The sequence below is a fragment of the Scyliorhinus canicula genome, chromosome 2 (assembly GCF_902713615.1).
Source record: "Scyliorhinus canicula chromosome 2, sScyCan1.1, whole genome shotgun sequence".
NCBI classification, from domain to species: domain Eukaryota; kingdom Metazoa; phylum Chordata; class Chondrichthyes; order Carcharhiniformes; family Scyliorhinidae; genus Scyliorhinus; species Scyliorhinus canicula.
The window spans coordinates 194,316,311-194,338,591 of record NC_052147.1 but is presented as its reverse complement, the minus strand read 5'-3'; the positions used below and the strand labels follow the sequence as shown (position 1 = coordinate 194,338,591).

The window sequence follows — 22,281 nt, the reverse complement described above, 5'->3', positions numbered from 1 at the left end:
TCAGGATATAAGCTCAATGTAGGAAAGAGTGAGGTGTTCCCGGTGATTGCTGAGGTTCAGGGATGGGGCTGAGAGAAGTTGCCATTTCGGCTGGTCAAGTTGCGTTTTTGATATTCGGGTAAACGGGTGGTGTACAGTTGAGCCCTACTGCACAAGTTGAATTTAGCTAATTTGGTGGAGGCGATGAAGGAGGACTTTAAGCGGTGTACACCCTACCCCTTTCGTTGGCTGGCCTTGCCTCCATTTCTGTTTATTTTACAGAATCTCCCGATTTTTGTGCCCAAGTATTTCTTTGGAAGGGTGAATAGGTTTATATGGGCAAGTTTATATGGGCGGGTTCGGGGCGGGTTTTTTTGGAGGGGGACAGACGGAGAGGATGGTTGGCTTTGCTGAGCTTGTTTCATTATTACTGGGTGGCAAATGTTGAGAAGGTCAGGAGGTGGGCGGTGGAGAGGTCGGTGTTGGGACGGATGGAGGAGGGCTCATGTAGGGGGACGGGTTTGAGGGCACTGTTACTGGCACATCTTCCATTCGCGTCAGCAAAGTCCTCCACGAGCCAAGTGGTGGTTTCATTGCTCAGAGTGTGGAATCGGCGCAGGCAACATTTCAAAATAGGAGGGCAGGTCACTGCGGGCGCTAATCAGTGGCAATCACAGATTTGCCTCAGCATGGCTGGACTCTAAAGTTTAGGGTCTGTGAGCAGTTAAGGAATGCTTTGGGAACCTGCTCCTGCGGGGTAGGTTTGCAAAGTTTGGCGAGTTGGAGAAGGAGTTCCAGTTGCCGAGAGGTGGCGGGTTCCATTATCTGCAGATTCGTTAGAAAGGAGTTGACCACGTTTCCAAGGTTGCCACCCCCGCTTTGGCATGAAAAAAATTCTGTCTGGAACGAGATAGGGTAGAGTAGGATCTTGGACATCTACGGGGAACTAATGGAAAGGGCACGATCATCGGTGGAGAATATAAAGCAAAAGTGGGAGAAAGAGGTGAAGGCATTGTTTTGGAGGCATTGTTTTGGAGAGAGGCCCTGCGTAGGGTAAATACGACCACCTTGTATGCAAGGCTATACCTCATTCAGTTTAAAGTGATGAGAGTGATGCGGATGAATCCGTCTTTTCCTGGGTGGCACGGTGGTGCAGTGGTTAGCATTGCTGGCTCATGGCGCTGAAGACCCGGGTTCGATCCCGGTCCCTGTCCGTATGGAGTTTGCTCCTTCTTCCCATGTCTGCGTGGGTCTCACCCCCACAACCCGAAAGATGTGCAACTTAGGTGGATTGGCCATGCTAAATTAACCCTTAATTGGAAAGAAGGAATTAGGTACTCTAAATCTATCTAGATAGATGCGGATGGTGCTTAAAGGACCCGGCCAACCACACCCATTGTTCTGGGCGTGTCTGAAGTTGGAGGAGTTCTGGAAGTCGGTTGCGGGGGCCATGCGGAGGTTTTGGGAGTGAGGATGCTTCCAAGCCCGTGGGTGGCAATATCCGGGAGTGCAGGTGGGGAGTAAGGCCGATGTGTTGGTCTTTGCCTCTCTGATGGCCCAGAGGCGGATCTTGTTAGGATGCGGGATCTGGAGCTGCCTAAAGCGGCGGGGTGGGCGAGTGACCTGGTGGAATTCCTCCATTTGGAGAAAATTAAATTTGGCCTGAGGGGATCAGAGGAGCTGTTCTTTTCGGGATGGAGGCTGTTTTCTTTATCGTCTTCGTCTTCTTTAAGGAATGGTAAACATCAGTTGGGGGGGGGGGGGGGGGGGTGGGGGGGGGGGGGGGGGGCCATGTTGGGGTTGTTGTTTTGACTCCATTGTGGGTATTTTCTTGTATATCTTGGTTTAAATGGGTGCATTGTAAAAATTCTGGAAATGCTCTGAATAAAATTATTATTTTTAAAAGATTGCATCTCTAAACAGATTAACTCATAACATGCCCTCTGCAGGCATGTTTTTGTCACCCAAACATACAGCAGAAATCAGAGGTTTCAATAGCAAGACAACTTAACCTCTTGGTTGAAGGAGCCTAAATTGAGATAAATAGATATGAAGAAAAACTAGATTAATGAGTCATGTTTGTTAATCATAAGCATGTTAAGAAAAAAAGTTAGTTTGATTAATTCAATGTTGATTAAATACTTCAAGAATAAATCTACTCTTTCAAGGTAAAGGACAAGAACAGATCGCGGCAACAAAGTTGTCATTAAACATTTCAACTTGGCTAGACTAGGCATTGTCAAACCCGGGGGCGCGACCCCCAGGTGGGCGGGTGTCGGGAGGGCCGCAGAGCCGGCTGTTAATAACGGCGGCTGCAAGCGGCCTTCAAAATGGCCGCGAACATGTAAATAAAATGCAGCTGCACTGCGCATGCATGCCGGATCATTGGTGCGATCGGACACGCATGCGCAGTGCGGCTGCTTTTTTTAATAAACGGTTGCAGCTTTTTGTTTTACAAGTTCGGGGGGGTTTTATTTGATAAGATTTTACAGGAAAAAAAATGCAGAACTTTGGACAGATGGAGACTCCATACTTTCAGACACTGGAAGGCTTCACCTTCACCCAACAGGTTCCATTGGAGGAGCATATACGAGGGCCAAAGGGACCGAAAACCATTTCCTCCATTTTTGTCAGCAGCAAACAAGGCAAGAGAAAATGGTGGGTCGCGCAGGTTGGCCGGCTTGGGTCGCGAAGGACGGCGGCGTGTGTCGTGAAGGTCGGCAGGTTGGTAAAAATGGATCCCCGGAGAAAAAGTTTGAAGAACACTGGGCTAGACCATATGTGGTACTGCGCAGAGTTCTGGTCTCCATGCCTCCTGACACCTGTGTCACTGCTTCACCCGAAAGAAAAAGAGGCACCAAAGAAGGTGCATAAAGATGGTCATAGAACATACAGTGCAGAAGGAGGCCATTCGGCCCATCAAGTTTGCACCGACCCACTTAAGCCCCCACTTCCACCCTATCCCAATAACCCCTCCTAACCTTTTGGTCACTAAGGTCAATTTATCATGGCCAATCCACCTGACCTGCACGTCTTTGGACTGTGGGAGGAAACCGGAGCACTCGGAGGAAACCCACGCAGACACGGGGAGAACGTGCAGACTCCGCACAGACAGTGACCCAGCAGGGAATCGAACCTGGGACCCTGGCGCTGTGAAGCCACAGTGCTATCCACTTGTGCTACCGTGCTGCCCAATTAACGAGGATGATAACAGAATTATCATTCTGTTAGCATTCTGGGGCAGCACGATAGCACAAGCGGGTAGCACTGTTGCTTCACAGCTCCAGGGTTCCAGGTTCAATTCCCGGTTTGGATCACAGTCTGTATGGAGTTTGCACATTCTCCGTGTTTGCGTGGGTTTCCTCCGGGTGCTCCGGTTTCCTCCCACAAGTCTCAAAAGACATGCTGTTAATTTGGGCATTCTGAATTGTCCCTCTGTGTACCTGAACAGGTGCCAGGTCGTGGTGACTAGGGGCTTTTCACAGTAACTTCATTGCAGTGTTAATTTTAAGCCTACTTGTGACAATAAAGATTATTATTATATAATGAGAGGACAGCTACGAGGAAAGGATAAAACACAACTCTACAGCTCTGGAAGAGAGAGGCTAGGGGTTATCTAATAGAGTTACTAACAATTATGAAGTGGTTGAAAGGGTAGACATGGAGAAGCCACAGGCAATAAGTCCAAGAAAGTCATTAATAAATTTAATATGCCATTCAGGAGAAATTTCACCCAGAGATTGATTAGGATGTGACAGAAACCGGAGCTGAATCACATAGATGTATTTGAAGGTGCATCTTGTCAAATGCTTGGGGGAGAAAGGAATGGAAGAGTCTGTTGATAGGGTCAGATAAAGTGGCAGGAGACACTTTTGTGGAGCATAAGCGCTAGCTGGGTCGAATGGCCTATTCCTTTACTACATAATCTATTACTATTAGCAAGGGGTGAGTTGCATGTCCCTTGTAATCCTGCATCATGAGGGGGATAGTTTTAATTACATAAACAACCTTTTTTTGTTGGTTGCTTATCAAAATAAAGATGATTACCTTTTCAGACAAATTGGAATATATGTGATGTTACACCAAGGAGTAATTCTGAAAGCTACACACAATTTCACAAATTTTAAGTTGTATAAGATTCTCTTGTTTTGAGCCTGCTTTAACTTAGGGTGAAATGGGAGGAATGACTATTTAAGGGACAGTGTAAAGTATACCTGCGACCTGTGGGTTTTTCAGTTGTGTTAGTATAGGGAAAAGTTATGTTCTGCAGATTAAAATACAAGTTGCAGACCACAATGATTGTGTTTTGTCAATAGTGCTTTTAGTCTGTTGCAGTAAAATGTCTTAAAATGTAGAATCTTGTCACGTTATCCTTTCAGCTATCAACTAGAAGTTGGAATTTTTTTTTTTTTAATTACCCGTCTCTATGGGGATCAAAATAAGTTATTTGGGAAAAAGTCTTAGTATATCCTGAATCAAGATTCCAACCTAGATGAGTAATGATATGTGGTTGTGATTTTGAGGGCCATAATTACTTCAAGTTATGTTTGAACTTTGATAAACTCCGAAAGTAAAGTTTTGGCCTTCGGTTTTCTAGAAGTTTGAACAGAAGTTAAAAAATCACAAGGCTGCAAATAGGAGAATTAAATTATATTCAAGTACACTTCAAAAAGCTTAGCAGTTGGGACTGTAAATAAATGTAGTTTAATAGATGTGTATATATTAAGATGTGTATATAATAGGTCTATGTTTGAACAAAACTGACAGCAAAGCTAAATAGAAGTATGAGCATTTACCCTGGAGTACAAGGTGGAATTGATATGTTTTAGCTCTTAATTATTTCAAATGCCTTCATTGCTTATTTGTTTAAATGAGAACAGCACAATTGCTGCAAGTAGAATATTAAAAAGCTGAAAAGGTTTACAATATGCAATTGGCCAAGTTAATGACATGTTATATTAAACTGAAGCAAGACTGATATACTGCATTGTAAACCGATTTACTTTGGCCCAGATCTTCCAGACAGCAGCGATACTGGGGCGATCACCGGTTACTTCGAAGATCACTGCACCATACATGAACGGCATTCCAGTCAGAACTCCCTGTTTCAGCTGCAGCAGTGATGCTTCAGCAGAGCCATCCATGGAGAAAAGTGGCAAAGAGGAGCATCACAGACGACATGCCTCGTTTTCAATGGCATCAGCTACCATGTTTAAAGATCTCAAAGGTTTTGAGTGGGTGGATGAGTGAGCGAATGGGAGTGAGCAGGTAAGTTGATGAGTGATTGAATAGGCAGGTGGGCAGTCACGTTAGGATGGCAATCAGGCTTAGGGGCGGATAGTCGGGTCAGGGATGATTGGGGAGGAGTAACAGAAAAATTGGGTTGTGGGGGTGGCGGCAGTTGAGCTATGCTGTGAATCAGTGATTGCACCAGAGATTAAATAGTTTAATAATTCTTGGGTAAGCCAGAGAGGTTGTGTGTATCTGCCCATTTCTCCAACACTAAAATCAACAGAAGCAGCATTGACCAAGGGTCTGTCAGCACATATCAGCCCACTGGACGTTTCAACACCCTGAACAATTACAATGCATACATAAGTCAGGACTTCCAATGGGTCCGAAAGCACAACAATGAAGGACACCTCAAGATTGACCAATTTTGGCATTAAGGTGTGGTCCATATACTTCTGTTTTTGAGGTTCTAAAACCAAGATCTGATTGCGATTGAGTGACAATTGACTTCATTTGACAACATACTATTTGTCCACATTTCATTTTCACCATGTATTCTGTTGTACATATTTACCAATTGTACAAGAAAATTTACCCTCCATTCCTAGAGAATTATGGGAATGAAAAATGTAACGGGCTAAAGTGTTATTTGGTTCCCTCTGATGCTCTATTTTTGGATGTTTCAATTTAGAGAACCACTCCAAAATAACACAAATTTCAAAATACAAACCCATTGCTCCCCATGGTGAATTATTAATTATACAACTAAGTTGTGCATGTTGAAGTACTCATGCAATCAAAAAGTCACTGTACCTGACATGTCTCTTGTTCCTTTGCTCTCTTTTTCCTCCTGATCCAGCTCTTGTAATGAAGCGGTGGGAGAATATCCTGATCCCTTCTTCAAACTAGACACAGGACTGCTGGATTTCAATGTTATTTTGGGTGGAGGTTCCCGAGGACTGTCAGATTCAGACCCAGAGCCAACTATCCTCTCAGAGGAAGGTGATCTTTGCCTCTTTTTTTGAAGATTACTTTGTTCCTTTCCATCTGCTCCATCCAAAATGGGACTCAGCTGTCTTTGACTGGATATATGTGGGCTTTGGATATTTGAAGTTTCTATCTCAGAGCTTTCTATAGCTTGTAGGTTCTTGTCATCTGTGGGATCAGATGATAAAGTACTGTCTGGTTCCTTATTCTCTGGACTTACTTTTTGACAGCTCCTTTCATCTGTTCTTTCAGTATCTGACAGAGACTTTCGACTTTTTTGAGAACTGGGTGTAACCCTAACTGGAGAAGATGCCGACGTGTCTGAATCAGTTTATAATCAGCCTTCTTTTCACTTGAAGATACTCCATCTGGGCTATGCATTTCCTTAGCAGATATCAAATTTCTATATAGTGCATCACATGAAGTTGGGTATTGGGGTTGCTCTTCTAAAGGACTATGATTTCGAGAAGGGATCTTCCCTGTACTGTCTGGAAGACAAAGCAACCTTTTTTCATTTGATGACTCCAAGTCTTGAAAGGTGTTCTCTTCCTTCCCATCTGGACTTCCCCTCGTACTGTTTGTATTTGTGTGCAGTGGCGAAGTCTCGGAATTAGCTCCTTTCTTTGCATGCTTGTGCAGAGATGTAGGCTGTTCTAAGTCAGAGCTTGGTTTATCGTTATTCTCTTCTTCACTGGATGTTGATGAAGATGATGTGGATGACGATGACGATGAGGAAGAGGTAGTAGAGGAGGACGACGAAGATGATGATGATGATGAGGATGATGATGAGGAGCTCGATGACCTTTGTCTTGAACTTTTTGAAGAGTTTCTACTCTTATCTTTTTTGCTATCCCCCAAATCAAGGTCTTGGCATTTTGATTCATCATTATTCACATTTGCAGATAAATCTTTCCCAGAACTTGTGGCAGAGCAGGACAGAGTTTGTTTGCTTGTGGAATGAATACTTCCAGGCCAATTTTCTTTCCCTTGATCAGGACTTGTTTTTTGGTTGTCTTTTTCCTGCACTGTAGCAGTTATACTTTTTTCTAGACTATCTGGTAGAACCACTCTGTTGTTTTGAAAATCAGGGATTTCATTTTGGGATGATCTGGGACTTTCGGACTCTGATTTTTGCGGTTCTTTGTCACTTGAACAGGGTGAACCACCCATTTTTTGTTGCTGTGCTCGAGGAGTACATTCACGTTCATCAGCTCTACTTCTTGAAGAGGGACTTGGAGATTTTTGCTTTGTACTTTCAGGGCTATTATTTCTAGAGCATTCTCTAACTGAGCTCACTGCAGTCTGTGGTTGTTTTCTATAACTTGGTGATCGAGTGCTTGGCTCATTGCTGTCTGGACTTTCAGCAGTATTCCCTTTCCCTTGTGTAACAATACATTCTTCTTCCCTTCTCCCCAAGTCAGACTTAACTAATTTACTGTATTTTGGGAATCCTGTCTTGCATTTGAACAATGTGAGTCAGGGCTCTTTGAACTTTTAAACTCTTCTATAGGAGGGCTACGAGATGAGCTATCTGATCTTGGATTCCTGCCATCTCTGCTTTTCTCCCTTGATTCAAGTTGAGAATGACACTGCCTTGACCTCGACGGACTATAGTTTCTAGTTTGTGCTCGACGTGAACTTTCTTCTAGCTGTAAAGAACTCCTGTTACTTGCTGGACGAGTGTCCTTCAATACTCTCTTGTCCCGACTCTCTGGACTTCTTTTGTGACTATCGGATTTTTCTGATCTACTAAACTTTGAAGTTGTACCTTCCTTCCTTGATGACCGATGAGGGCTTCTGGAACTGGACCTATATTCCCTCCTCTGATGTCTTGGAGAAGGACTACTAGATTTTCTTCTGTGTCTTCTATTCCTATCATCCACAATTTTGCTCCTTGAATCTGGACTGTATCTTCGCCGTATCTCCTGAGGACTACGGCTTCTTGAAGGTTCTTTCCAAGAACTCTCTGGAGAGCGCCGTCTTTTGTCACTCTCTGGCCTCCTATCCTTTGACCAACCCAATTGTTTGATATTTGAGCTTCTCTCTTCCCTGATGGCAGGCTTTTCATCCTTTCTTTCACGCTCCGATATTCTCATTCGATGGTCCCCATGCGAGAAAATTCTGTCTCGTCTCTCAAAGTGCCTTTCCTCTTTTCTCCTGCTGGTATTCCTTGGTGATCTGCCTCTTTTATCCTGAGGACTTGAAGAGGAACTCCTGCTACTACTATCACTACTACTACTACTACTACTGCTGCTGCTGCTGCTTCCACTTGAACTGCTTGAACTGCTGCTAGAAGAGCTGTTGCTGCTGCCAGTGCTGCTACTGGATGAGCTGGAATCACTGTCGCTGCTGCTGTCCCTAGAGAGAGAGAGAGAGAGAGAGAGAGAGAGATTTCCGTAAGATACCTTAGAATTCAGATCATGACAGATTTTCCACAAATAACTTCCCTTGCACATTTTTTTCTTCCAATCAATTTTTTGTTTTGGAAACCATTCACGTTCTGGTTATGTGCATCATGATCGGATTGAACAATAAAGCTCTATCTCTGCTCTAATATGCACCACAATCCAAATCTTAGCAGTGCACTCTTTGCAGTGCAAATATTCAATTTGTGATCCATTGTACTTTAAAACATTTGAGAAATTCAGCAAGATTCTATATGAAGGCACGTTTCTTGCCCCAACCTATATTTATCGATTTTATGATTGAGATTGCCTGGATAATAACAACTTATTTAGACACTTTTGTGCCAAGTGCAGCATATCCAAAAACAACTTGGTTAAATCCAAATTCTTTTTATATATAATCCTCAAGTCAAGAGGGAAAACAATTTCATCATATCAACAAGGGTACATTGAAATCCAAGTCTCAGGGCAATTACACTGATTTGTTATCCAGCGATTTCCAAATCTGAACTTAACATTATATTTACACTGTGGCTAGATGGATAAATACAACAGAAGCAAATTCAAAGTAGTAACTTATTTTAGCTCAGCATTTGCTTTTGATATACAGACAAAATTAACATGCAAAAGCTATTTTGCATGTTAAAATCTACTTCTTAAGTGTTGAACGCGGTTAGACAGGCTCTAACCACATTAGCACAGGAATTTACATATATAAATGAATTACAGACTATAATTTGATATACTCCAATGGGTTTAGAGAACTTGATGCAAGATCATAATGTATTATTTAATACCCATAGCCCTACCCTACAGTGAATATCTGATTTTAAAGCTTCCTTCTGCTGGATGTATGACAGAAACAGAACAGGATTGAACAATCGCACAATTTAAACTGCTCAGGAGTCATATAAAAAGAGTCAAAAAAACAAAGACTTGTGCAGAAAAATGCACGGATCAAATATCATGAAACTCGAAGCAACAGATTTTCAGAGCAGCAAATAAAAATTGTTTATTCACAATGAATGCTATGCAAGCTTGGCTCAGTGGCAGCATTCTTCTCTCCAAGCTAGAAGGCCGTGTGTTCAAACAACACTGAAAACTTGAGCACAAAATCTAAGCTGCAGTACTAAAGAATGCTTCATTGGTACAGGAACCGGCACCATCCTTCAGATGAGCCAATAAACAGAGGCATCTACATATTCCAAAGATGTGCAGGTTAGTGCGGTTATGAGGGTAGAATGGGGGAGTGGGCTTGGTATGGTGCTCTTTCAGAGGGTCGGTGCACACCCGATGGGCCAAATGGTCTTCTTCTGCAGTAGGGATTCTACGGATTCAGCTGGATACAAAAGATCCCACGGCACTCTTCAAGGATATAAACAGTTTCCCTCCTGTCCTGGCGAAGATCTATTCAGTCAGCAAATACCACCAAAACAGATTTGAACATTTATTCCATCTTTGTTCCTTGCATTTTGCAATGCGCAACCCAGCTACTATATCTACCTACAAAACCCTAGTAATGATACTTCAAAAGTAATTCATTGGCTGGGATGCATTTCAGTATTCAATATATCGAGAACATTAAATGCACTATATAAATGAAAGTTAATTTCATCTAGTCTAAAAATGGGCACATCACCTTCAATTCTTAAACTCGGAAGCAAGCTTACTCAGATGCTTCAATATGAACAGAACCCATCGCCACATATAGCTTCATGCAAAGACACCAAAATTCATCGGTGAATGAATTCTGCACTGTAAATTCTATGTGGTCTTACTAATGTTCTGGACACCTGCAGTAAAACATCTTTACTTTAATATTCCATTTCTCTTGCAATAAATGTCAACATTCTAATTACCTTCCTAATCAGTTGCTATACCTGCATACTAACTTTTTATGATTTGTGTGCCAAATCACCCAGATCTGTCTGCACTACTGAGTTCTGCAATCTCTCTCAATTTTCTATTCTTCCTGCCAAAGTGGACAAGCTGTTTCCCACATTATACACCACTTGCCAAATTGTGCCCTCTCACCTAACCTGTCCATATTAATTTGCAGACTCTGTACCTGCTCTTGACAACTTAACTCTCCTACGTACTACATCAGCAAATTTAGCAACCATATGTTCAGTCCCTTCATCCAAATCATTCATGTAAATTGTAAATAGTTGAGGTCCCAGCACTGATGCCTGTGGCACTCCATTTAGCCATGGCCTTCCAACCCCCAAAGAAAAGAGCCTTACTCTCTGCTTCCTGTTAGCTAACCAATCCTTTATCCGTGATAATATGCTACCCTACACCATGAGATCTTATCTTGTCTTATCAAATGATTAACCCCGTCTCATTGTTCGTAACCAGGTCTAGAATACTCTGTCACCTGGTTGGCCCGACTGCTGTAAGAAATTTTCCACATACACTCTTCCAGGCTACCGTTGCCAATCTGATTTGTCTAATCCACATTTCGATTCAAGTCGCCCATGATTTTTCTGGTACCTTTCTTACATGCCCCATTTATTTCTTCCTGTATACTCTGTCTGACAGTTTTAAGTACTGTTAGGAGGCCTATTAACTACACCGACATGTGACCTCTTACCTTTCCTGCCTCATCGCTACCCAAGCTGTATTACAGGATCTGCATCCTGCTCTTTCAAGCCAAAGTCCTCTCTCACTACTGCACTAATAATATCTTTAATTAACAGAGCTACCCCACCAGCCTCTATTAGCTTCCTATCTTTTCCAAATGTCAAAAATCCCACAACATTCAGGTCCCAATCATGATCATCCTGCATCCATGTCCCTGTGAGGACTATCAGTTAATACATATTTATTCCTATCTGTGCTAATAATTCATCCATTTTGTTCTGAATACCATGCACAAATAGATAGAGCCTTTAACTATCTTTTTACCCTTCTTGCAAATTTTGGCCTTATCTGCTGCTGCACTTTTAAATTTGTATGCTCTGTCCCTCCCTGCCTCACTTTGGTTATCTTTACTCAAATCGCTACCCTACTCTATTATCACATTGTTATCCTTGGATTGACTCCTCTCAGATGATTCCTCGCCCCACTCTTTAGTTGAAGCCCTCTCTACCACCCTTGTTTTACGACTCATCAGAACATTGGTCCCAGCTTGTTTCAGATGATGCCCATTGCTATGAACCAGCTCCCCCTTTCCCGTGCTCCATGAATTGAAACCCGTTTATCCCACATGTTTTTGAACCATGCATTCATCTCTCGCATCTTATTTACCCTACGCAAATTTGTTTGTAGCTCAGGTAATAATTCAGAGATTATCTTTGGGGTTCTACCAAATAACCAGTTAACTTCCCCCCTCCCTGACGCATCGCAATGCCTGCAGTTCGCTCACCAGCTCAATGGTTCTGAGTTGAAGGTCAAGCCTCCGACATTTATTAGAGATGAGTTTGTCCAGAATCCATATTCTGCAGTCACAACACATCGCCTCCCATCCCATCTTTATTATGTGCAAATTAACTAACATTTTATTATTCAGCCAGGAGAACTGAATTTATTTGTAATCTGCTAACTATACATTCTATTTTAAGTATGGACAGGAGGATCACGGAATGGCACAATTTACTCAAAAACAGAGTGGTCATATATATTCACAACAATAGCATTGTTAATTCCTTACTTCAGTTTTTAACGTGAAAAGCGTGGGGTTTTCAGTAGCATTGAGACAAATTCTAGAAGCAAGATTATACCACCGAAAATAATTTGCAGTTTATATCCAAAGTGGTAAAACAGCACCACCATCAGGCTCCAAGAAAGCATAGTAATACAGGCCGACAAATTAACTTTTCATTTTCAACATTGGAGACTGCTAGGACCAGCTCTCAGCACGAGAGCCTGCTGGGAGTGATGAAACATTGAAGGAGTGAAACCCCGATCATAGCATCAATGTGGATGGGACTACACAGGAAGGAACAGGGAAAAATAGAAATGCGGTCATTCGAGGGGATTCTATAGTTAGGGAGGCAGATATGGATTTCTGGAACCATCATTGTAAATCCTGCATGCTGTTGCCTCCTTAGTGCCAGAATAAAGGACACCCAGAAGGGATTCAAAATATTCTGCACGGGGAATGAAGTGAGCCAAAACCTCTTGTACACATTGGTACCAAAGACATAGGAGGGGACAGGTATTGATGTCGTACAGTCAGATTTCAGAAGCTAAGGACAAATAGTAGGACTAGAAGATATTCATCTCTGGATTACTCCTACCAGTAGGCTAGTGAGTTGAAATATCAAGCTACAAAGCATTAATGTATGATTTGCGGCTTGGAGCAGGAGGGAGAGCATTAGATTATTGGGGTATAGGGTCCTTTGTTGGAGGAGGAGGCACCTATTCAAAAAGGATGGTTGAGCTCGGACCAATGTCCTCAAGGAAAGGTTCTCAACTGTGATTAGAGAGAATTTAAACTAAATTGACTAGGAAATGGGCATCAGCATAAGAGGAATAAGGTACATAAAGATGCAAGAGTATTGGATAGTTCCAGAGAAGGAAGTAGTCCCCTATTAGATAGGAATAGACTAAGGAGGACTATGAGGAATACAAGGAGAGGTTATGCATGCATGTAAATGCACAAAGTCTGGTGATTAAGGTTGGTAAACTACAAGCATAAATTTCCAAATTGGAAATATAATCTAGAAAAATGGTGAGGTCTGGGTGCTTAATATTCAGAGATGCAAAGTATCAAGAAAAGATAAGGAAGCAAAAAAAAAGAGAATTGTGATGGTAGTACTGATTAGGGAAGACATTGCAGTGTTGAGATGATGTCCTCAGTAGAATCCATTAGTTTTGAATTGATAAGCGAAAGATGTTACAATCATGCTCCAAACCGTGGGAGAGTTGGAAGCGCAAATCTGCAGGGAAACCAAAGAGATCTGCTATAACTACAGAGTAGTGATAGTGGGGCTTTTAATTCCCCAATATCAACTGGGATAATGTTACAAAAAGGGAAGGAATTTCTGAAGTGCAGAAGAACTTCCTTGACCATTATGCTCCAGTCCAAAGGAGGCATTGGTGAAACTGGTGGTGGGAAATGAGGTGGGCCAAATAATGAAGCCAGACTTCAACTGACTTATTTCATAAATGAAATATAAATGAAAGGGCCCTTTGGTTCATCAAGTTCATATTGGTTCTCTGTGCAGCAATCCAATAAGCCCCAATCCCCTGCTCTGTTCCTGTATTCCTGCAAGTTTATTTCCTTCAGGTGTCCATCCAGTTTCTTTTAAATTTCATTAATTGTCCCTGCTTCCACAACCCAAGTTTGAGGTCATTACCTCTCATTCCAAAAAAATAATTTCCTCACATCCCTCCCTGCAACTCTTGTCCAAAATCTCAATTCTGTGGACTGTAGTATTTTCCCATCAGCTAATTGGTGCAAGTATAGGCCAGCATGTGCAACTAGCTAAATGTTGGGAAAACCGGTAGGTCATGTGGCCGAGCTGAGAAAGTGAATGGCAGTTTCAAGCTGGACTATGTTTCTGGTATTGTTTGCCTATCTTACAGGCTCCATATATCAGGTTAGCAACTCTACTTGTCATACACTGCAATGCCAAATGGATCAGAAAGACGAGAGGAGCTGGTGTGTGAGCACTTGGATTATGGAATACAGAGAAAATTGTCAAAATTTTTCCAAGATGAGATTCCACCACAGCAAGGAAGATACTAGTCGCCTGCAACAGGTCTCATAAATAGGCTTGCAGAATACATACATAGATACATAGAACATACAGTGCAGAAGGAGGGCATTCGGCCCATCGGGTCTGCACCGACCCACTTAAGCCCTCACTTCCACCCTATCCCGATAACCCAATAGCCCCTCCCAACCTTTTTGGACACGAAGGGCAATTTAGCATGGCTAATCCACCTAACCTACACGTCTTTGGACTGTGGGAGGAAACCAGAGAACCCGGAGGAAACGCACACAGACATGGGGAGAACGTGCAGACTCCGCACAGACAGTGACCTAGCAAGGAAGTGAACCTGGGACCCCGACGCTGTGAAGCTACAGTGCTAGCCACGTGTGCTACCGTGCTGCATAATAAGCAGATAAGTGTCAGGTGTAACTGCATACAGAGAAATGTGACGCAACGCATTTTATAAAAAGGGAGATAGTGAAGCAAAACTTACTTAATGGCATAGTTCTAAAGACTAGGCAGACCTTAGTGGTCATGTGCACAGATTATTTAAGAGCAGGACATAGCTGCAGAGTACATTAATAACAGAAACTTGAGAACTACGAGCAGGAGTGGCCACCTGGTCCCGCGGGCTTGCTCCGCCGTTCAAGATCACAGCTGATCATTTTGTAACTCGGCTCCACTTACCCACCTGATCACCATAACCCTCATTTCCTTTACTGTTCAAAAATCCATCTATCTTTGCCTTAAAAACATTCAACGAGGGAGCCTCAACTGCTTCACTGGGCAGGGAATTCCACAGATTCACAACCCTTTGGGTAAAGATGTTCCTCCTCAACTCAGTCCTAAATCTGCTCCCCCTTATTTTGAGGCTATGCCCCCTAGTTCTAGTTTCACCGCCAGTGGAAACAACCTCCTGCTTCTATCGTATCAATTCCTTTCATAATTTATATGTTTCTGTCAGATTCCCCCCTCATTCTTCTAAATTCCAATGAGTATAGTGCCAATCTACTCAGTGTCTCCTCATAAGCCAATCCTCTCAAACTCCGGAATCAACGTAGTGAACCTCCTCTGCATCCTCTACAGTGCCGGTACATAATTTCTCAAGTAAGGAGACCAAAATGTACACAGTACACCAGCACCCTATACAGCTAGAACATAACCTCCCTGTTTTTAAACTTCATCCCTCTAGCAATAAAGAACAAAATTCCATTTGCCTTCTTAATTACCTGCTGCACCTGCAAATCAACTTTCTGCAATTCATGCACAAAGGACACCCAGGTCCCTCTTCACAGCAGCATGCCGCAATTTTGTACCATTTATATTTTTATTTATAAAGAGTACCCAATTACTTTCTTCCAATTAAATGGCAATTTAGTGTGGCCAATTCACCCACCTGCACATCTTTGGGTTGTGGGGGGGGAATCCATGCAGACATGGTTAGGGGCAGCAGGGTAGCATGGTGGTTAGCATAAATGCTTCACAGCTCCAGGGTCCCAGGTTCGATTCCCGGCTGGGTCACTGTCTGTGTGGAGTCTGCACGTCCTCCCCCTGTGTGCGTGGGTTTCCTCCGGGTGCTCCGGTTTCCTCCCACAGTCCAAAGATGTGCGGGTTAGGTGGATTGGCCATGCTAAATTGCCCGTAGTGTCCTAATAAAAGTAAGGTTTAGGGGGTTTGTTGGGTTACGGGTATAGGGTGGATATGTGGGTTTGAGTAGGGTGATCATGGCTCGGCACAACATTGAGGGCCGAAGGGCCTGTTCTGTGCTGTACTGTTCTATGTTCTAAGTGCACGTTAGCACAGTGCATAGCACTGTTGCTTCACAGCGCCAGTTCAATTCCCGGCTTGAGTCACTGGCTATGCGGACTGCACGTTCTCCCTGTGTCTGCATGGGTTTCCTCCAGGTGCTCCGGTTTCCTCCCACAAGTCCCGAAAAATGTGCTGCTCGGCAATTTGGACATTCTGAATTCTCTCTCAGTGTACCTGAACAGGAACCGGAAAGCAGCGACTAGGGGCTTTTCACGGTAATTTCATTGCAGTGTTAATGTAAGCCTACTTGTGACAATAAAGATTATTTATTATTTTTATACTTACATTAATAAAGTTACTGTAATAATCCTCTAGTCGCCACAGTGCGGTGCCTGTTCAGGCACACTGAGCGAGAATTCAGAATGTCCAATTCACCTAACAAGCATGTCTTTTGGGACTGGTGGAAGGAAACCGGAGCACCCAGAGGAACCCCACGCAGACACAAGGAGAACGTGCAGACTCCCCACAGACAGTGACCCAAACCAGGAATCAAACCCGGTTCCTTGGCGCTGTGTAGCAACAGTGCTAACCACTGTGCTACCCCTCTCTTAACCACATTCTTTGCTTTCTCAAAGTTAACCAATCCTCTCTCCATGTTAACACGTTACCTGTGACGCGTGCACCTTTATCTTATGCAGCAGCTTTTGTGCGGCACCTTGTCGAATGCCTTCTGGAAATCCAGATACACCACATCCACCCATTCCCATTGTCCACCGCACTCTTAACGTCCGCAAAGAATTCCACTAAATTAGTTGAACACGACCTGCCTTTCATGAACCCATGCTGCATCTGCCAATGGTACAATTTCTATCCAGATGTCTTGCTATTTCTTCCGTGATGATAGATTCAAGCATTTTCCCCACTACAGAGTTAAGCTAACCCGTCTAAAAGTTACCCGCCTTTTGTCTATCTCCTTTTTTAAACAGTGGTATCACACCTACTGTTTTCCAAGTCCAGAAAATTTGGTAAATTAGCACAAGAACATTTGCTATTTTCCCCCGCCACCTCTTTTAGTACCTTGGGATGCATTCCATCAAGGCCAGGAGACTGGTCTACCTTTAGCCCCATTAGCTTGCCGAACATTACCTCCTGAGTGATAATGATCGTTTCTAGGTCGTCACATGTCATGGCCTCCTTGCCATCAATTATTGATGTTATTTATGTCTTCCATTGTGAAGATCGACACAAAATTTCTGTTCAAAGCCTTGGCCATTTTCCCATTATTAAATCCCCCTTCTGATCCTCTAAATGATCAATGTTGACCTTAGCCACTATTTTTCATTTTATGTTTGTAGAAACTTTTGCTATCTGTTTTTACATTCAGAGCTAGTCTACTCTCATAATCTATCTTACTTTTCTTTATAGCTTTCTTTGTGACTTTCTGTTGACCTTTAAAGATTTCCTAATCTTCTAGTTTTCCACTACTCGTTGCCACTTTTTAATGCAGTTTCTTTCAATTTAACACCCTCCTTGTTTCCTTAAATATCCATGGCTGATTATCCCTTTCCCTACAGTCCTTCCTTTATACCCTTTCCCTACAGTCCTTCCTTTTCACCTGTGTGTATTTTTGCTCAGCATTGTCAAAAATCACTTAAAGCCCTCCACTGTTCCTCAATTGTCCCATCACAAGTATTGGCTCCCAGTCCACTTTAGCCAACTCCTCCTGCATCCCATAGTAGTCTCCTTTGTTTAAGGCCAAGACACTGGTATTGGATTTTACCTTCTCACACTCCATCTGCATTTTAAATTCAACCTTGCTCCTTGCGAGAGGATCCCTAACTATGAGATCATTAATTATTCCTTCTCATTACACAGGACCAGATCTAGGATAGCTTTCTCCCTCACATGTTCCATTACATACTGTTCGAGCAAATTATCATGGATACGTTCTATGAACTCCTCCTCAAGGCTGCCTTGACCAATCGACATGTAGATTAAAATCCCCCATGATAATTGCCATTTTTACATGCATCAGTTATTTCTTTACTTATTGCCCACCCCATTATTATTTGGTGGACTATAGAGTATGCCTATCAATGACCTTTTCTCCTCACTATTTCTAATTTCCACACAAATAGATTCAACCTTTTTCTCTATAGAACCTATATCATCTCTCACTACCGCCCTGATGACATCCTTAAATATCAGAGCTACACCACCTCCCTTACCTTCCTGTCTGTCCTTCCGAATAGTCTGATCCCCATGGCATTTAAATCCCAGTCGCTACCAGCCTGTAACCATGTATCTGTAATGGCCTCTAAATCACACTCATTCGCGATGATTTGTGTTGTCAACTCATTTACCACGTTTCAAACGCTATGAGCATTCAGGTAAAGTGCCTTTATGTAGTTAGCAAAGCATTGGGATATTGGGCTTCATAAATAGAAGCACTGTTATGCCAAACCACTGTAAAATTCTGGTCAGGCCACAATTAGAGTACTCGAGTACTGCATCCAGTATTACGACCCTTTTGGAAGGATGTGAGGGTGCAGAGGAAATTTATTAGAATGATTCCAGGAATGACTGAAATAAAATAAGAGGTCATGTTGAGAAGCTGAGATTGTTCTCTTAGAGCAAAGGAGATTTAGGGGAGATTTGACAGAGGGGTACAAGATTATGACAATTTTAAATAAGATTGAAGAAAAGCTGTTCCCATTAGGAAAAGGACTAGGGTTCACAGATTAAAGATTTTGCACGGGTGTTGCAAGGGGGATGTGAGGAAGAGTATTTTTATGCCATGAATAGTAATTACCTCAAACTCGCTGCCTGCAAGGGTAGCGGAAGCAGAGGTGGTTATTGAATTCAAAAAGAAATTGAATCGACGCTTGAAGGAAATAAACTGGCAGGAATACGGACAGAGCACGGGAATGGAACTGGCTGGATTAGTCATAGGGTTTTACAGTACAGCAAGAAGCCCTTGGGCCTCTCATGTCTGCATCAGCCATCAAAATCCTCTCTATTCCTATTTTCCAGCACTTGGTCAGTAGCCTTGGATTCTATGGTGTTTCAAGTTTTCCTCCAAATGCTTCATAAATGTTATGAAGGTTCCCGCCTCCACCATCCTTTCAGGAATGTCCTCGGCACTGTGAGGCAGAAGTGCTAACCACTACACCAGTGCTGCCCTTGCAATTAATGATTCATGATACCTCTTTAATTATCTTTTCTTTTTATCTACTTACGTAAAGTACTAGCTTCCACAATTCATGCAGTGCCACACTCCCCTTGCATTTCGTATCCGAGCTCCATTTTGTTTATGTTACTTTGCTTGCCTTTGGAGTATTGCGTGCAGTTCTGGTCGCCGCATTATGGGAAGGATGTGGAAGCATTGGAAAGGGTGCAGAGGAGATTTACCAGGATGTTGCCTGGTATGGAGGGAGGATCTTATGAGGAAAGGCTGAGGGACTTAAGACTGTTTTCGTTAGGGAGAAGAAGGTTAAGAGGTGACTTAATTGAGGCATACAAGATGATCAGATGATTAGATAGGGTGGACAGTGAGTCTTTTTCCTCAGATGGTGGTGGCTAGCACGAGGGGACATAGCTTTAAATTGAGGGGAGATAGATATAGGACAGATGTCAGAGGTAGGTTCTTTACTCAAGAGTAGTAAGGGCATGAAATGCCCTGCCTGCAACAGTAGTGGACTCGCCAACATTAAGGGCATTTAAATGGTCATTGGATAAACATATGGATGATAATGTGTAGACAGGCTTTAGATTGGTTTCACAGGTCGGCGCAACATCGTGGGCCGAAGGGCCTGTACTGCGCTGTAATGTTCTATTGTCTATTGAAGTGAGTTCCAGATTCCCACCACTCTTATGGTAAACAGGTTTTTCCTCAAATCCTCTCTAAATATCCTGCCCCACACTTAGATCTCTGCCCACTAGTTATTGATCCAGCTACTAAGGAGAAAAGTGTCTTCCTAGCTACCTTATCTATGTCCCTCATAGTTTTTTTACACCTCAGGTCCACCCTCAGCCTTCTCTACTCTAAGAAAAGCAACCTCAGCCGAACCAGCCTCTTCATAGCTGAAACGCCCCAGCCCAGGCAACATCCTGGTGAAACTCTTCTGTACTATTTCTATTCCTGTACATAGAACCAATATGGGCTGATGGGCCATCATCTGAGCCATCATGCCTCAATGAAATAGGGTCAGTCAAAATATAGCTTCATTACCACTAAAAAAAGCAAACTAGTTATCTCCAACCTATTTCTCCTTTATATATAGAATTATAGTTATGAACCTGATAAAAACATTTAGCATACATCTATAAGACTGAAACTGCAACTTGAGGCTGAGAAAGAGCACCTGCAGTACATGAAAGTCCACTTGATGAATATTTACATAATTTAATTACAGAATAACTGCAGTCAGGGAAAATCCCCAATTGTACTACTTCTGCATTTCACCACAAAATCTTGCCAACCTTGGGAAGACAATACCTGATATGAATAAGATTTAAACCAAATTATTGTACCAAGTGGTGCACATGTTACATTAAAAGAAAAATCAATCATTCTAACTGTATTTTCAAGATTTGAATATTCTGTAACTAAGCATGGAAAAACAATCAAGTTCCAGTTTTCTAATTTTATGCAGCACTTGTTTTAAATTCACCATCTTTCAGTTTCTTGGTGAAGAAGGACAGAAACGATCAGAATGGGGATTTCCAAGCCAAGTTTAGTGGAGATATGGACTCAAATGTATAATAGAGCATTTTAAAGCACCTTCAATGTCTCAAGATATTCCAAGGCAGTCAATGACGTACTTTAAGCATAGCCACTGTTGTTATGTACAGAAATGTGGCAAACAGCCATGAAGTCAATTAATAATAAATCTGTTTTAATGTTAGTAGGATAAATGTTGGTCATGCCACCTTGAAAACTACCATGGCTCTTCAAATAGTGCCATGGGATCTTTTGAATCAAGTGGAGGACTCGGTTTAATATCTCATCCAAAAGTAAACACCTTCAACAGTGCAGCATCTCCAGAGCACGACACAACTGTGGCATCCTAGATTACAATGCTCAAATCTTTGGAGTGTGATTTGAACCCATGAAACCCATGCGTCTCAGAGGGGAAAGTCACCTGTGTGCCACGGCCAACATGCAAATGATAAAACTTTTTAAAAATTGGTTACATACAAGTCATCTCACAGCCAACTGTACAGGCCCAAGTTGAAACAAATTTGGGCGACATTAATTTGATTCCAAATTGATGAGAGTTCAGATCATAAAGCTGATTGTAGTATTCCTTAGAAGTAACAAAGATACTGAAAGGGTGGCAGGCACTGGTACGATGCAGGTGCTTCAATTGTAAGGTGAAAGGCTTCAGACACATCCTGAGCACTTGCCAAGAGGTTATTGTTTTGGGTGGGTGAATGAGGTTACGCTCTAGTTGTCTCATAGAACATTACAGCACAGTACAGGCCCTTCGGCCCTCGATGTTGCGCCGACCTGTGAAACCAATCTAAATCCCATCTACACTATTCCATTATCTTTTAGCCGATACCTACAAAATTAAACGTAATTGCTGTTTCATGGAGAAGATCTTCAGTCCATATAAGCCACCATTTCACCAGTTGCACTTCTGATATTGCAAATACGATTTATTGACTGGAATCAGTTTAGTTCATTCTGGAGTTATATTCGGATTTATTTTACCACTGTGCCAGTAACCTGCTCCAAAGCTACCAATTCTTTTATGAAAGGTTTCTCCTGCATTTCCTTTAACTATTGATTTTATATACAAGGATAGGATAGATTTAGAGGGATATGGGTCAAATGGGGATAGCTTAGATTGGCTTTTTGGTTGGCATGGACCAGTTTGGGCCTTCGGGCCTGTCTACGTGCCGTAGATTCTATGATTTTTTTTTGTCCAGAATTTTGACATCATGGTTCTCCAGCTTTTGCATTCCAACTCCTCAAAGATTCATCAAACAATATCCTATCTTGCACAATGTCCCACATGCCAATCAGTCTTGCATTTGACAACTTTCATTACTCCCAACTGCACAGCACGCCAATTTTAAAATCTGCTTCCTCGGCTTCCATCTGTGTCCTCATTGCAGTGTACCTCAGTAATTTTCACCAGCATTGTGTCCCAGCTTGTACCTCCTCTGATTATGGTCTAATGCTCACTCTGTCACTACAAGTGGATAACTAAACCAAAACTTAGCACATACATTCTGTGTGTGTTCAGAATGCTGGG

At 42.5% G+C, this 22,281-nt stretch overlaps 3 protein-coding genes across 4 annotated transcripts in view; all 3 read right to left on the bottom strand.

Annotated features, from left to right (window-relative positions):
* Positions 1 to 22,281, bottom strand: part of cwc22 (CWC22 spliceosome associated protein homolog) — a 122,661-nt gene that overhangs the window by 91,304 nt on the left and 9,076 nt on the right. For both annotated transcript variants that reach the window (XM_038789268.1, XM_038789269.1), the window contains one exon: positions 6,025 to 8,556. In XM_038789268.1, the coding sequence (XP_038645196.1) occupies positions 6,025 to 6,031 (7 nt within the window). In that variant the 5' untranslated portion in view covers positions 6,032 to 8,556. The remainder of the gene's footprint in view (positions 1 to 6,024; positions 8,557 to 22,281) is intronic.
* Positions 6,415 to 7,368, bottom strand: LOC119962301 (putative protein TPRXL). Its single transcript, XM_038790288.1, has one exon. It carries the CDS (start codon positions 7,366 to 7,368, stop codon positions 6,415 to 6,417), a length of 954 nt encoding a protein of 317 aa, XP_038646216.1.
* LOC119962300 (uncharacterized protein DDB_G0271670-like) lies at positions 7,626 to 11,210 on the bottom strand. The gene is made up of 2 exons (XM_038790287.1): positions 11,197 to 11,210; positions 7,626 to 8,556 (listed from the first exon to the last, which is right to left on the bottom strand). Exons 1-2 carry the CDS (start codon positions 11,208 to 11,210, stop codon positions 7,626 to 7,628), a joined length of 945 nt encoding a protein of 314 aa, XP_038646215.1.